Source organism: Gambusia affinis, linkage group LG05 (assembly GCF_019740435.1).
Source record: "Gambusia affinis linkage group LG05, SWU_Gaff_1.0, whole genome shotgun sequence".
Classification (NCBI taxonomy): Eukaryota; Metazoa; Chordata; class Actinopteri; order Cyprinodontiformes; family Poeciliidae; genus Gambusia; species Gambusia affinis.
In genome coordinates this window covers 31480883-31495450 of record NC_057872.1, presented here as the reverse complement: position 1 = coordinate 31495450, position 14568 = coordinate 31480883, and the positions used below count along the sequence as shown (strand labels likewise).

Below are 14568 nucleotides of genomic sequence, written 5' to 3'. Positions count from 1 at the left end.
AGAAGAAACGACCGGGAGTACTAGGAAGTTGGTAGATTTTTATTTTTAACTGACTTACCGCGAGAACAAGCTTTTTCACGTGTGATTTAAACCTAATTTCTTATTTAACTGTGATATTGTATTTTCTGTGGGCATTAGCAGAATAAAGACAAACATTTGTAATGTTCTGGTTCTGGTTCTGTTCTGCATTCAGAATCAGAACCAAACATGCAGAAGCAGCATTCAGCTTCTATGCACCACAGATCTGGAACAAACTCCCAGAAAAGTGAAAAAGTGGTGAATCAGTGAGTTCCTTTAAATCCGGTTTCTTTGTTTCTGTCCACGAAAAGCTGAGATGCTACAAAGATTAAATCAGAGACTTTTGTTGTTTAGCTGGAAATATGAAGATAACATTTAGATTTGATGTTTTTGTGTGAGAACGATGGCTGACCTGATCACATATTTAATATAGATTTATGAAGTCATGAGGGAAGAGACAGGAATCTGGAAACTATATTGTCTAATAATCCAAAACAGAGAAATATCTATTTTATAGTTAGAAAAAACATTTCATTTGTTTCAGAAATTATATGAAACATTAAAGGAATAAGTTTATTAAACTGAGAGGGAGGAATCTGAAACCTTTTTATTTTATTATTGTTAATAAAGCTTTAAATCCACAAACATATTCTGAAGGTTTGATAAGGAGGGAAACTTTCACACCTTCAAGGAGAACAAACAGAAACACATTCTCTACTAGTACACCTGGACTTATTTGAGTTAAAATTGACTTTTTTTAGTTAATTTATATAGTTTGTGAACTACATATTTAGCTAGCAGCTCATTATGGAGTTTCTGTGTCTGTAGCTAAATATTTAGCTCACAAAGCTAAATATTCGACCTCAAACTAAATATTTAGCTCACTCACTAAATGTTAAGTTAGCAGGCTAAATATTTAGGTAGATAACCCAAAGTACTGCTGTTATTTTCTGACGGAGCTGAGCGGAGACTCGTGGCTCCGCCGGCGTCAGTGCTGAGGTCGACGGAGGCGTCCGGGTTTTCAGGATCTCCAGGTCCGTTTTTATTATTATGCTGAAGTGAAATGAATCTGCAGCAGATATCATAGACACAAAAACAAAAGACAGCATCACATAAAACATAAACAGCTGCCAATTTCAGGTCCATGACCCTGGAGTCTTCTGTGAGGGATGAAGAAACTCTCTGGAGGAAACTAGAACAGAAACTCGTCTTTTCAGGGGTTTGGTCTGAATTTCATCAGGTTGCGTTTGGGTCGCGTGGAGCTGTGGGAACCGCAGGCTGCAGTGATTTACGGCCGCAGTTATTGATGCGCTGTCATTCCTCTCAGAAGAATAAAGGCTGTTTGAGCAGAGAGCGGCTTCCTCTTCCTTTTAGGGAAACAACGAGGCCTCAGCAGAGAAACTCACATTTCAGCAGGACGGCGTGCTGGAAGGTCGGAGTGATGTTTTCCTTGGACGCCTCTGACTCTGAAGTGACAGAGTTCATGTTTCTCCCTGCAGACACGGAGCAGAAGCAGCTGGATCGGAGACGAGAGCGACTGGCCTGTCGGGTCATAAAGTTCAGCTCACAGCCAATAAAACCTCCTAGAAGGTCAAAGAGCTGGAAGTCTGATCATTAGTGTGCCTACAGATAAACTGGGTCAAAGGTCAACATTAAACCTCAGACTAGAAGCCACTCTATTTCTGAAATACTTTGAATCTGATTTTAACTCTTTAAAAACACACAACAGATTCAGCCCTGTTATTATTCAGTGAAACTTTCAGCAGCCATAGAACCGTCAAAGGCCCGCGGGCCGAACCCGGCTCACCACGGCCGCTTCTGTGGCCCTCCAGACTCTGGATGAGTTACAATTTAAAGGGCCAGTATCCTGTAAAATCGATGTCCTCAAATAGTTTCATCATGTTTTAATGCAGTGGTTTCCCCCTAGGGGGCGCAGTGCCGATGCAGGGGGGCGATGAATGAAAAAAAACTCTCAGGGAGCTGTTCATGTTTTAACCCATTTTATTGCATTCCAAGATGGCGCCGTCCGACTCGCTCTCTCTACTTAATTTTTACTCTTTTTGATCTGTTTGTACATTTATGCTGTTACGTTCTAGTGGCTTAATTGTTTACGGCCGTTTGGCACTTCTGGACATTAAAACTTCGGTAGATCTACAATTTGGACGTGATCCGGGTCCGAGAAACCGGGGCTTCCAGTTCCTCTAACATCCCTACTGAGATTTCCACATCTGATTCCAGAAAACCGTTTCTGTGCTAAACGTGGAGGATTAAAGCCTGATTGGCATTTGTAGAGGGTTTCCTCTACTTGGATGGTTCCTCGTTTCCTGATCGTGGGATCCCAACATCAACCGTCATCCAAATGTCAACAAAGACTTTATTCATGAATTGTCAGAACTCATGGCATGGATTACATGAGAGTATGATCATATTTTAATTACAGGTGATTTTCATATACAGGTATGTTGCCCAGATACTTTTTGGACTTGGTTGATTCATCCCATTTCTGTGGGATGAATTTAAAGGGACATGCTGTGGATTTGCTGTTATCACCTGGGCTTTGTTTGGGCATCATTGAAATTCTGTATTTCTGATCATTTGCCTGTTTTATTTTCTATTAATATTTCATCTTTGGATACAAACATCACCAAGCCTCTACTTTCTCCCACTATAAACTGAAACTGCTCTTCAACTAAATGCAGTCCTTGCTAATCCTACATTCCCTACTGATCACAATGTTGATATTGAAACTTATTCTAAATGTTAACAACACATGTTCAAATGCTCTAAACACTGTAGCTCCCTTGAAAACTATAAAAACTACAAAAAATAAACTTTTAGAGCCGTGGCTGAATGAACCCTCTGGTTCAGCCAGACGGACTGAGAGGAGGTGGAAAAAAGATCAATTACAGGTTTGGTTTGAAATTTTGAAAGGTAGTTTATTTAATTATCAGAATAATGTCAAATGAGCAAAATGTAAATTCTTCATTAATCCTGTAGCCTCCAGGCCTTTTTAATCTGCATCCGGCCCTTCAGCCTCTGATGAACTTTGTGAGGCTTTCTCTTAAGTTTTTCACTGAAACTAATTGTAGCTCTTAGAGGCTGGAGAACTCTGGTAGGTTTAGACCCAAGAAATGCCACAATGCACAGCTGTTCTCAACCATTTCCAGCCAGTTTCCTTAAATGAACTGACCTCAGTTATTCACCGTCTGCAGCCATCAGATTATCCTCTGGATTGTCTTCCTACTCGTCTGATAAAAGACATTTTTCTCACTTCTGGCCAACATATTCTAATGGTGATAAATGCAGTCAGGTTGAATCCCATCAATACTTAAACAATAATGTAGATCATCAGATTCTCTTACATAGATTAAAACTTTGTGTTGGCATTTGAATGGTTTAAATCTTATTTAGAAAACAGAACCGTCTGGGGCGTGCTCCGGTGTCGTAGAGGTTAGCGCGCCCCACGTTTGGAGGCCTTCAGTCCTCGACGCGGCCGTCGCGGGTTCGATTTATTTGCTGCATGTCTTCACTAGAGCCCACAAAAAGGACCCCCTGGTGGGGAAAAAGAAAACAGAACTGTCTCAGTCCATCTGGACCAATGCTGTTCTGGGGCCAAACCTTTAAAGTACGGCATCCCCCAAGGCTCAGTTTTAGGTCCCATTTGGTTTATTTTGCATTTATTACCTCTTGGTCAGATTTTCCATAAGTTTAACGTTTCATTTCATTGTTTTGCGGATGACGTCCAGATTTAAATGCCTCTTAAACTACAGAAGTGTAAAAATGAATCTCTTCAGCTGTTGATCGATTGTTTAGCTGAATCAAATCTTGGATGGAAGAAAACTTTCTTCACCTCAATCAAAGTAAAACTCAGGTTATGTTATTCTTCACACTACAGGTCCAGATCGGATTCTTGGTTCTGTAGCTCGGTTTTGTTGGATCTCTGCTAGGAATCTTGGTTTTATCTTTGATGGCTGTTTAAAGCTGGATAAACAAGTCAGCTTTTTATCACTTGTGGATTTTAGCAAAAGTTAAATCTTATTTTTGTTTTAAGGACTTTTAAGGACTTTTCCAGGCCGTCATTAGATCTCGATGGGATTATTGTAGTTATGTATGTAAAGGCCTGGATAAATCATAGAAGCAGCGTCTTCCAGTGACCAGAACGCAGCGGCTCGGCTTCTTACAGGAAGCAGGAAGTGAGACCATATAAGGCCCATCCTGGGCTCTTTCCACTGGCTGCCCGTCTTTTATCGAATAGATTTTAAGATTCTTTTATTCTAAAGTTTTAAATGGAGTAGCTCCCCCTTCAGGACCGTTTAAAGTTTCAGTCTGTGACCAGAACCCTCCGATCCAATAATTACTGGAAGTTCCTCGGACCGACTAAAGAGGAAAGGAGATTGGGCTTTTTCTGTTGTTGCTCCTAATCTATGGAATAATTTACCTTTCCAGATTAGATCTGCTCACAGTCTGGATCGTTTTAAATCGCTTCTTAAAACTCATTTTTATTCTTTGGCATTTATTTGAAGGAGTGTTTTGATATTTTTCTTAATTTGTGTTATTGTCGTTCTTGTACAGAACTTTGGTGGAGTTTTATGCCTGTTTTTAAAGTGTTATGTAAATTAATTTGACATTGATATTGTATTGACATTTTGCTCAGAGGCTTTTTTAAAATGCATTGATGATAGCAAAGTTGAATATTGTTACAAATAATAAAAAAAGAAATATGTTTTGAAGTAACACTGACAGCAAAGAACACTCTTCTACAGTTTAGAACTAAAATTTTAGATCTTAGGGGGAATTTTATTGTAATCTTTGGCAACCGAAGTTTAATGTTTTATGTTTCTTTCAGGCAAAACGCCTGGGTGGACCTAGCCCCGCCCACTTTGTGTTGGGAGGACTTCCTGGAGGCGGAGCTTCAGAAAGAGCAGGAGCTTCTTAAAGAAACAGAGACCCAATTTCAAGATAAATCAAATATCAATATATTTGATATATTCAGTATTTTATAACAACTGAATGTGACAAAATTACTGGACTGTAAAATGGAAATGTGTGAATGGAAAACACAGAATACTGTCCCTTCAACAGAACCAGAACCGGTCAGAACCAGAACCAGAACCCAACTGGTCCTCCTGAATCACACTTGTTGGGTCTTTATTTTCTTTGAATTGTCAAATGTTGAAATTCTGGTGAAGCCGTTTACTGCCACCTGCTGGACAAACTGCCACAGTGCGTCCGTCAGGCAGCTGGGAGAACTGGGAGAACTGGGAGAACTTCCCAGGTGCTGAGTGAATCAGCTGGACTGGAGTGAATCGGTTGAATCCAGAGAAGATGAACAAACATCTGGAGCTCTACTACGGAGCACCAGAAGGGACAAAGATCATCCTTAATTATTACATGGAATAAAGAAATGTTTAATATTTTATGTAGATCGTTAATTTCTTATACATGTCATCAGATCATTAAAATGCAAACTGATAAGAGCCGATATGGATAATCATGCATGTTCCTGCATGCATGATTTATCTGTCAAACTAAAGTAGATGGATGTGGCTGTGGGCGGAGCCAACAGGTCTAATCTGGGCTCTAATTGGCTGATGCCAGGTGACAGTAAACCCAGTCCTCCTCAGAGGATCCAAACGAACTGATCACTGAATCCAGTCTGTGTTAAGAAACGTGAGTCATGAAACTGAAATTAAAGAGGCAAATGGTGACGTTTTATAACACAGGAACTATGTTACCTTCAGAAGTTAGAAAATAATAATATATCAAAAATTACTGAAGAAATTTGTCTTCATAATTTAACACCTTGAAATTGGGTATCTGTCTCTTTAAAGCTCCTGCTTTTCCTGAAGCTCCGCCTCCAGGATGTCATCCCAACATGGCTCCTCTATTAACCCTTTAATGTTTTTACCAGCGTAGCTCTGAGCAGCAGCAGGAAGAAACCAGAACCAAAAATGAATAAAGTTAAAAAGTTTATTAAAATGCAGCAAATGGAGAAACAGGAAGTTACAGTTTATATAAATCATAGAAAACATTTGATTTGGCTCTGAAGAGCCACACGCCGATACAAACAGGATCGTCTGACAGAAAAACCGCTAGCATTCGTATTTTTACATGATTGTCACTTGTAACCCTAACCCAATAAAACAAATTCAAACGTGTTCAGGTCGATCAGGAAGAAACTAAACCAGGAGGAGAAACAACCGCTCTCCTTTAACTTGCAGTCCTCTCTAGTCTACGGGCATAAAACCAGAAATATGGAGATAAAACCAACAACATTAGCATAAACGGTTCAATCTGAGGGATTTCTGAACATTTATAAAACAACCAAAAAGGCTGAAGATCATCCTGAAGACTGAAACTGTTGTTTTCTACTAAACAAAAACAGGAAGTGGTTCCCTCAGCCTGACAGGAAGTAGTTTCCTTTAAGACGATTCAAAGTGTAACAGCAGGACCGACGTTGAACCCGGACCCAAACCGAAGATCCGATATGATCAGTTTCTGTGTAAGTGACAGAAACATCCAGAAACACGAAGCTGCTGGCAGCAGGACGGAGATAAATCCCATCGGCTGCAGGAACTTTACACGGTTCAACTGTTTCATGTTTCAGATCAGAAGAAACTGATTTCGGGGGAAATGATGGAAAAGGACTCAAATCAGATTACAGCTCCCCCTGCTGGACAGCGACAGGCGTTTCAGTGAAATCTGCAGATGATTGATATGAAATATTTCATATGGACATAAATGTGCAGCTGAACAGTTTCTGCCTGATTGATTTAGAAAAATAAACATTCATCTTCCTTCAGGGAATAAAATAATCTTCCTAAACTACACAAATATACAAAATTTGAAAATTTACAGAAAAATTCAATTAAAAAAACAAACAAACAAAAAACAAAACAAGCCATCCAGAAACGGTGGCAAGTTAACGAGGAGCTGAGATCATTTCTACAAGATATCCAGAACTTTAAGGCAACTGTTAAAAAGCAAAGCTGGCAGAGTGAGAGAAAACCAGTCAGAACCAGTAAAAACCAGTAAAAACCAGTAAAAACCAGTAAAAACCAGTAAGGCATGTGGTTCCCAGTGGAGCAGAGTTTAGTGGTTTGGTTGGTTTAGTGTCTGCTGGTTCTGAATCTACAGGAATAAAAACCAGTTTGTGTCTCAGGCGGCTCTGATTGGTTGGCTGGGCGCCCCCTGCAGGCGGCGCCGCGTCCTACGCCTTTCCGTTGGCGTCTCCGTTCAGCTTCTCGGCTTCAGGCGGAGGAACGGCGCCGTTGGTGGTGGGCGGGGCCTGAGCGCCCTGGAAGGGATGACCTTTGACCTTCAGGAAGATGATGAAGTCGAGGACGAACGACGCCATGGCCAGGAAGCCGAACACCTGCAGACAGAGAAAATAATAAATGACAAGAAAAATAAAATATAGTGAATTTAATAAGAAAAACTTCAGATCAGAAAAAATTGTTTCTAAACAAAATCAAGGTCTGATCATTATTATTATTTTATTATTATTGTAATAATAATAATAAGAGTTATTATTATTATTACTATTATTTTATTCCAGAAAATTCTTTTAACATTACAACTTTGTTCTCATAATGAAGAAAATATTTCCTGACAATCTGGTGGACCGAAGACAGGAAGGACAGAGGGACACAGAGGGACGGTGGGGGACAGTGGGGGACAGTGGGGGACGCAGAGGGACGGTGGGGGACAGTGGGGGCGCAGAGGGCGGTGGGGGACAGTGGGGGCGCAGAGGGCGGGGTGGGGGACAGTGGGGGCGGTGGGGGACAGTGGGGGCGCAGAGGGCGGTGGGGACAGTGGGGGCGCAGAGGGCTGGTGGGGGACGGTGGGGGACGCAGAGGGCCGGTGGGGGACGGTGGGGGACGCAGAGGGACCGTGGGGGACAGTGGGGGACGCAGAGGGACGGTGGGGGACAGTGGGGGACGCAGAGGGACAGTGGGGGACAGTGGGGGACGCAGAGGGCCGGGGGGGGACGGTGGGGGACGCAGAGGGCCGGTGGGGGACGGTGGGGGACGCAGAGGGACAGTGGGGGACAGTGGGGGACGGTGGGGGACGCAGAGGGCCGGTGGGGGACGGTGGGGGACGCAGAGGGCCGGTGGGGGACGCAGAGGGACAGTGGGGGACGCAGAGGGACGGTGGGGGACAGTGGGGGACGCAGAGGGACGGTGGGGGACGGCGTCTCACCATGGCGATGGCCTCCACCGACGTTTTGCCGTTGTTGGCTGCAAACACGATGGAGGCGATGAAGAAGAAGACGGCGATGAGGAGCGTGTACAGGAAGTCCTGCAGGACAGAAACATCATCACTGCAGTAGTAAGACAACAGGGATGGACAGAACCAGAACTAGAACCAGAACCTTACCACTTTGGGCCAGCAGCTGATGCCCACCCTGCTGTGCAGCGTGGTGGAGAGGAGGAAGAGGAGCAGCGCCGTGAAGAGGAAGGCTGTGCAGCTCACAAACTCAAAGAAGTAAAGAGGAGAGCAGCTGAGGCAGGTGGACACCGTCTCCTCCAGGACAAAGGCCACCATGGACAGCAGCTGGGGACACGGCACAACAGAACCATCAGAACCAGAACCACAGTTATGTGATGTATCCGGCCCATTGAGGGCGGCCATCTTGATCTGTAAACTACCAGAGAACCACGGTGATGCCAGCTGATGACATCATCAGCCAGCACTGCTGCCTGGCAGCAAGAAGGTCCTGGGTTCGACCTCTGACCTCTGACCTCTGATTCATCAGTAAAGTTACTGAAAAAACTGTTTAAACAGTTAAATAACTTCCTAACAACAACTAACTGCTTTGACTCCTTCCAGTCTGGTTTCCATGGTTACCGCAGCACAGAGACTGGCCTAGTCAAAGTGTTCAATGACATCCATATAAATACGGACTGTGGGAGAACCACAGTTCTGGTTCTGGTTCTGTTGGACCTCAGTGTTGACCAGGACATATTACTGAATGGACTGGAGAGTTGGGTCGGACTCTCCGGTCCAGAGATTAACTGGTTTGAATATTACATAAAGATCAGGGATTTCTTTGTTTCAATTGGAAACTTCTCATCAAAGAGGTCAAAGGTCACATGTGGGGTACCCCAAGGTTCAATCCTAGGACCCTCTTATTCAATATCTATATGCTCCCACTGGCTCAGGTTATAACAGGAAATAATATCAGCTACCATAACTATGCAGATGACACACAGCTCTACATTATGATGTCACCAGGTGACCTTTGACCCCATCCAATCACTGAACAGATGCTTAGAACAGATAAATGTGTGGATGAGACAAAACTGAAGTTATTATTTTTGGACCTAAAGAGGAACGATCTAGAGCTATAGATCTAGAGTTATAGATCTAGAGTCATAGATATAGAGTTATAGATCTAGAGTCAGTGCACAGCTTCAGTTATTACAACTAAAAACCAGCAATCAGCCCAAAACCTGGGAGTAGTGATGACCTCTGACCTGAACCTTCAGTGCCACATAAAGACAGTTACAAAGACAGCCTTCTATCACCTGAAGAGCATTTCCAGGATTAAAGGACTAATGTCTCAGCCAGATCTAGAGAAACTCATCCATGTGTTTATCTTCAGTCGTATTGATTATTGTAACAGCGTCTTCACAGGTCTGTCCAACAAATCAATCAAACAGCTGCAGCTGATCCAGAATGCTGCTGCTGGAGTTCTGACTAAAACCAGGAAGATAGAGCACATAACACCAGTTTTAAAGTCTCTCCACTGGCTCCCTGTAGCTCAAAGAATAGACTTTAAAATACTGTTGTTAGTTTATAAATCACTGAATGGTTTAGCACCACAATACATTAAAGATCTGCTGCTGTTGTATCAACCTTCCAGAACCCTCAGGTTCTGGTTCTGGTTCTGCTCTGCATCCCCAGAACCAGAACCAAACGAGGAGAAGCAGCATTCAGCATCTATGCACCACAAATCTGGAACAAACTTCCAGAAAACTGTAAAACAGCTGAAACACTGACTTCCTTTAAATCTCAACTAAAAACCCACTTGTTTAGAGTTTTATTCAAAACGTAATCAATTATAAATTTATTGACAGAACCTGATTTAATGTTGTGTTTTGATTATTGATTCTGTGTTTCATTGTGTTTCTGTGTTTGATTTGACGTGAAGCTCTTTGAAAAGCCTTGATGCTGAAATGTGATACTAATAAAATGGACGGACGGACCGGGGCTTTCTGTTCCCTCTGGGTTCCTCCCCGTCCAAAAACATAACTGTCAGGTTAACTGGTCTGTATAAAATTTCCCTAGGTGTGTGTGTGTGTGTGTGTGGTTGTTTGTCTTGTCTGTCTCTGTGTTGCCCTTTGACCTGTCCAGGTGACCCCGCCTCTCACCCAAAACGTTTGCTGCTGGAGAGGCAGCAGCTCCTTCTGACCCAGCAGGGACAAGAAGAAAGTGGACGATGCAAGAGGTGAATCTGGAGATGAAGCCTCTCCTGGTTCTGCAGTGAGGCCAGCATGTAACACAAACGATTGATTATTTTAATCAATCGTTTTAATCAATATTCTTCCTGATTGATTATTCTTCCTGAGTTCATGGTGAATTTCGTTTGAAACCAGTGAGATTAAACTGGTTTTAATGGAGCGTTGCTAACAGCAGCAGGAACTAAAACATTACAGACAGTCAACATCCAGAGGCTGCCTCAAAATAAATCTATCATATATATATCTATGTCCTCCACCTGAAGGGGGCGGAGCCTCTGCTCTGTGTCAGGTTAGAAGCTGCAGAACCGGTCAGGAGCAGAACCATCGTCCTGCCTCGTCACGTCACATGACCAGCTGTGCTAGAGACACGTCCTCCCACTGTCAGAACCGGGTCCAGTTTCAGACTTGCTGTGTCTTTTGCTGCATTAGTTTCCATTTCCTGCAGCGTTTATTGTTTGTTTGATTTTCTGTTGAGTTGTTTTTGTCTCCAATTTCTTCTGTAATAAACCACCAGAACCACCAGAACCACCAGAACCACCAGAACCTGCCCTTCTTTCCCCCTGAAGCTTCTGGACCCAGGATGTAAGGAAAGAGGAAGGATTTTATTGTGAAAGGTTGCAGCAGGAAGTGCTGACTCTGCAGATTTGACCCGTTTATTCTGATCCCTTCCTGATTCAGTCCGAGGTCCGGTTCTGATACGGGTCCAGTGTGAGGTGCTGCAGAGCCGTTACAACCGGGTCAGGTCACCAAACACAGAACCAGAGGAAGGTTCTGGATGGACCCGTTCTACAGAACCAGAACCGGTCAGATGGAGGTCCAGAGCTCTGAACATCTTGTTTCTGCAGCCGGTTCTGTTCGGCCCAGTTGCCCTCCCAGGCGCCGTTGCGACAGCTGGCGGTTCTGCTGACTGCAGCCAAACGGGTCCTGCAGAACTTTCACTTCTCCGTCTGCCGCTTCCTGCTGAAGAGCAGAACCAGAACCGGACCTGAACTTTAACGGCCAGAACTTTGACTTATAACCTGAATTTACTTAAAAAACCCAAACTGGTTTCCTCTGCGGCCGTGGCAACCACAGAGGAAACCAGAACTTTGACCCGGATTATGAAGAAGAAATTAAACATTTTGCTTCAGATGAGCCCAGAATAAAAAACTGGATCAGAACCATCAGGAGTTCTGGATGTAGGACCAGGATTCTATGGAAGGATATTTTTATGATTTTAGTTTTTAAAAATGATTTTTGGCCCAATAGGTGAAAAGTCTGGTCTGCTTCAATGTTTAGCCCTCATGACTCCCGCAGCATGATGCTGCCACTGCCTGTTTTCACAGCAGATGTATGAAAGGCAACGCGTGGTTCTGTGGCGCTGACCCGTCTTCCTCGCTGAGCGGCGTTTAATGACCAGAATGTTCTGAGCTTTAGAGAAACAACCCTGAGCCGAACTAGAACCAATAAAACATGGCCGCCCGCGTCTTCAACTGGCGGTATGTAAACTTCTGGCTTCAGTGTCGCTCTGAGCCGACAGTTTCAGCAACTTGTTGCCAACTGGGAGAGGCGGCAACGTGTGAAATGAACGGCCGAACGGCAACTTCCTGTGACAAGAACTGAGAATTCAGAGAAGAAAAAGGAGAAGTGGCAGGAAGTGTGATTCAGGGAGCGCCGACCTCGGAAACCACGGCAACGGGTTCAGAGCATCGTGAAGTGAACAACAGGAAACCAGCGAACCAGACGGAGGCTGGGGAACTGGTCCAGTACTGGGAACATGCACAGAACCTTTAACTGGAACCATCCAGGTTGAAACTCAAAGGTTTTAATTTAATCTGATTAGGATTTTATTTCTGACACAATTGGATCAGTTGGTTCTGCAACATTTCTCCTGACAACAGAAAAGAACTGAAAGAAAACAGATTCACAAAGCATAACTGAACCGAGAACTGAACCAATGAACTGAACCAGTGAACCGAACCAGTGAACCGATCCAGTGAACTGAACCAGTGAACCAGTGAACTGATCCAGTGAACTGAACCAGTAAACCAGTGAACTGATCCAGTGAACCAATGAACTGATCCAGTGAACTGAACCAGTGAACTGAACCAGTGAACCAGTGAACTGATCCAGTGAACCAGTGAACCGAACCAGTGAACCGATCCAGTGAACCAGTGAACCGAACCAGTGAACCAGTGAACCGATCCAGTGAACCGAACCAGTGAACCAGTGAACCGAACCAGTGAACCGATCCAGTGAACCGAACCAGTGAACCGATCCAGTGAACTGAACCAGTGAACCAGTGAACCGAACCAGTGAACCAGTGAACCGATCCAGTGAACCGAACCAGTGAACCAGTGAACCGATCCAGTGAACCAGTGAACTGAACCAATGAACCAGTGAACTGATCCAGTGAACTGAACCAGTGAACCAGTGAACTGATCCAGTGAACCAATGAACTGATCCAGTGAACTGAACCAGTGAACTGATCCAGTGAACCAATGAACTGATCCAGTGAACTGAACCAGTGAACTGATCCAGTGAACTGAATCAGTAACGCGACTCGGCTCAGTGGTTCTGGTTCTGATCCAGCCTTGTTTATACATCTGGACCTTGGCCCCAGCGGCACAGTAACCAAGGTAGCCTGATCAGAACCAGTTGACCCGGCAGTTCTGTCCAGACAGCGTTAATCAGAGCCGAGTGAACTTTGACCTCACCACTTCCAGGATCTTCAGGGCGAAGCGCGGCATGTTCAGATGCTCCGATGCCGCGCCGAGCCAGAACGGCGCCTTTGGGTTAGAAACCGTCGTTGCTGCGTAAACTTCGTTGGCCATGATGGAGCTGGAGACAGAACAGGAAGACGCATCAGAGTCCAGACCTATGACCACTTCCTGTTGGAGCCAACGCCCACCAACACTGACCTCTAGACCATTAATCAACAAAGTTCTGTATTTGAAAAAGAGACGCGGAAATGTCTTTACAGAGTTTCAACGAGATGAAATTTAAACTTCAAAGTCAAATAAATGAGTGAATTAAATGATAAAACAGAAGAAAATGTAAACGATAAGTTAAATGTTCTCTACATTAAAACCATTTTTCTCCTGAAAAAACGCTGCAGGCGGTTATGAAAGATTGGTTTGAATAAACGTTGTAAAGCTGTGAACGCAGCTCGAACAGGACGAGTGTTTTAAACGCCAATTATTCTTCGTTCACACAGAAAAACGCGCCAACATCATTCTCACAAATCATCAGCAGCAGCGAGAACAGTTTTCCTCACTGAAACCGTTTGTCTTAAAATGCCCACGTTACCCCCCGGGGGTGGGGGGGTGGGGGGGGGCGGGGCGGGAGAGCGACGCCCACGTCAGACTTCTGTTTTTCTTCTTACGACTGGGCGCTGAAACTTGTAGGATTCTAGAGCTAAATGTTCCTGACAGGCACTGAACGCACCACAGGCACTGAACGCACCACAGGCTGAAGCATGACCTGGTTCTGGTCCAGATTAGAAACAGCAGCTGAATAGTTGGACCAAGTACATTGGGACTAAAGTAAAAATGTGAAAGTTTTGATCCAGAACCAGAAAGTTTGAGGCTCTTATGACCCAAAACCGGTTCTGTGACACAAATTACTCTTTTTTTGTTTCAATTCTATCTAAAAACAGAAAATGTCAGAAAAACCAAACTGAAGATCAAAGGAGACACATATCTCCAAATAAAAACAACTGTAGGACAACAATTCTCACAATATCAGTATTAATGCATGTTTTGGGTCATATTTATTAGAATAATGCTGCATGTTACTGCGACGAGACTGCAGACTCTGAACGTCCGCTTCCTGTCTGGGCAAACTTTACTGCAATAATTATAACAATATTCAACATTTTAATGCCATTTATTCCTAATATCATGCAGCTCTACATGTAGAACTAAATGAAGCTGCAGGGAAATGTCTGACCTCTGTTTGAGGTTTTATGCGAGCATCAACATTCACATGAAAACCAGAGTTTAGCTTTAAATTTCCAGATAAAACCAGAAACAAACATTTAGAGGGGATTTCTGTTTTCTCTGCAAGTGAAAGTGAAAAACAGCAACCGTGTGTTCAATTTCAA

At 43.7% G+C, this 14568-nt stretch overlaps 1 protein-coding gene across 1 annotated transcript in view; it reads right to left on the bottom strand.

Annotated features, from left to right (window-relative positions):
• Positions 1-5974: 5974 nt before the first annotated feature.
• cmtm6 (CKLF-like MARVEL transmembrane domain containing 6) overlaps positions 5975-14568 on the bottom strand; it is a 9338-nt gene continuing 744 nt past the window's right edge. Inside the window, exons 2-5 of the mRNA XM_044116161.1 lie at positions 13181-13304; positions 8398-8574; positions 8221-8319; positions 5975-7393 (exon numbers count right to left, since the gene is read on the bottom strand). Coding sequence (XP_043972096.1) covers positions 7229-7393; positions 8221-8319; positions 8398-8574; positions 13181-13297 — 558 coding nt within the window. The 5' untranslated portion in view covers positions 13298-13304 and the 3' untranslated portion in view covers positions 5975-7228. The remainder of the gene's footprint in view (positions 7394-8220; positions 8320-8397; positions 8575-13180; positions 13305-14568) is intronic.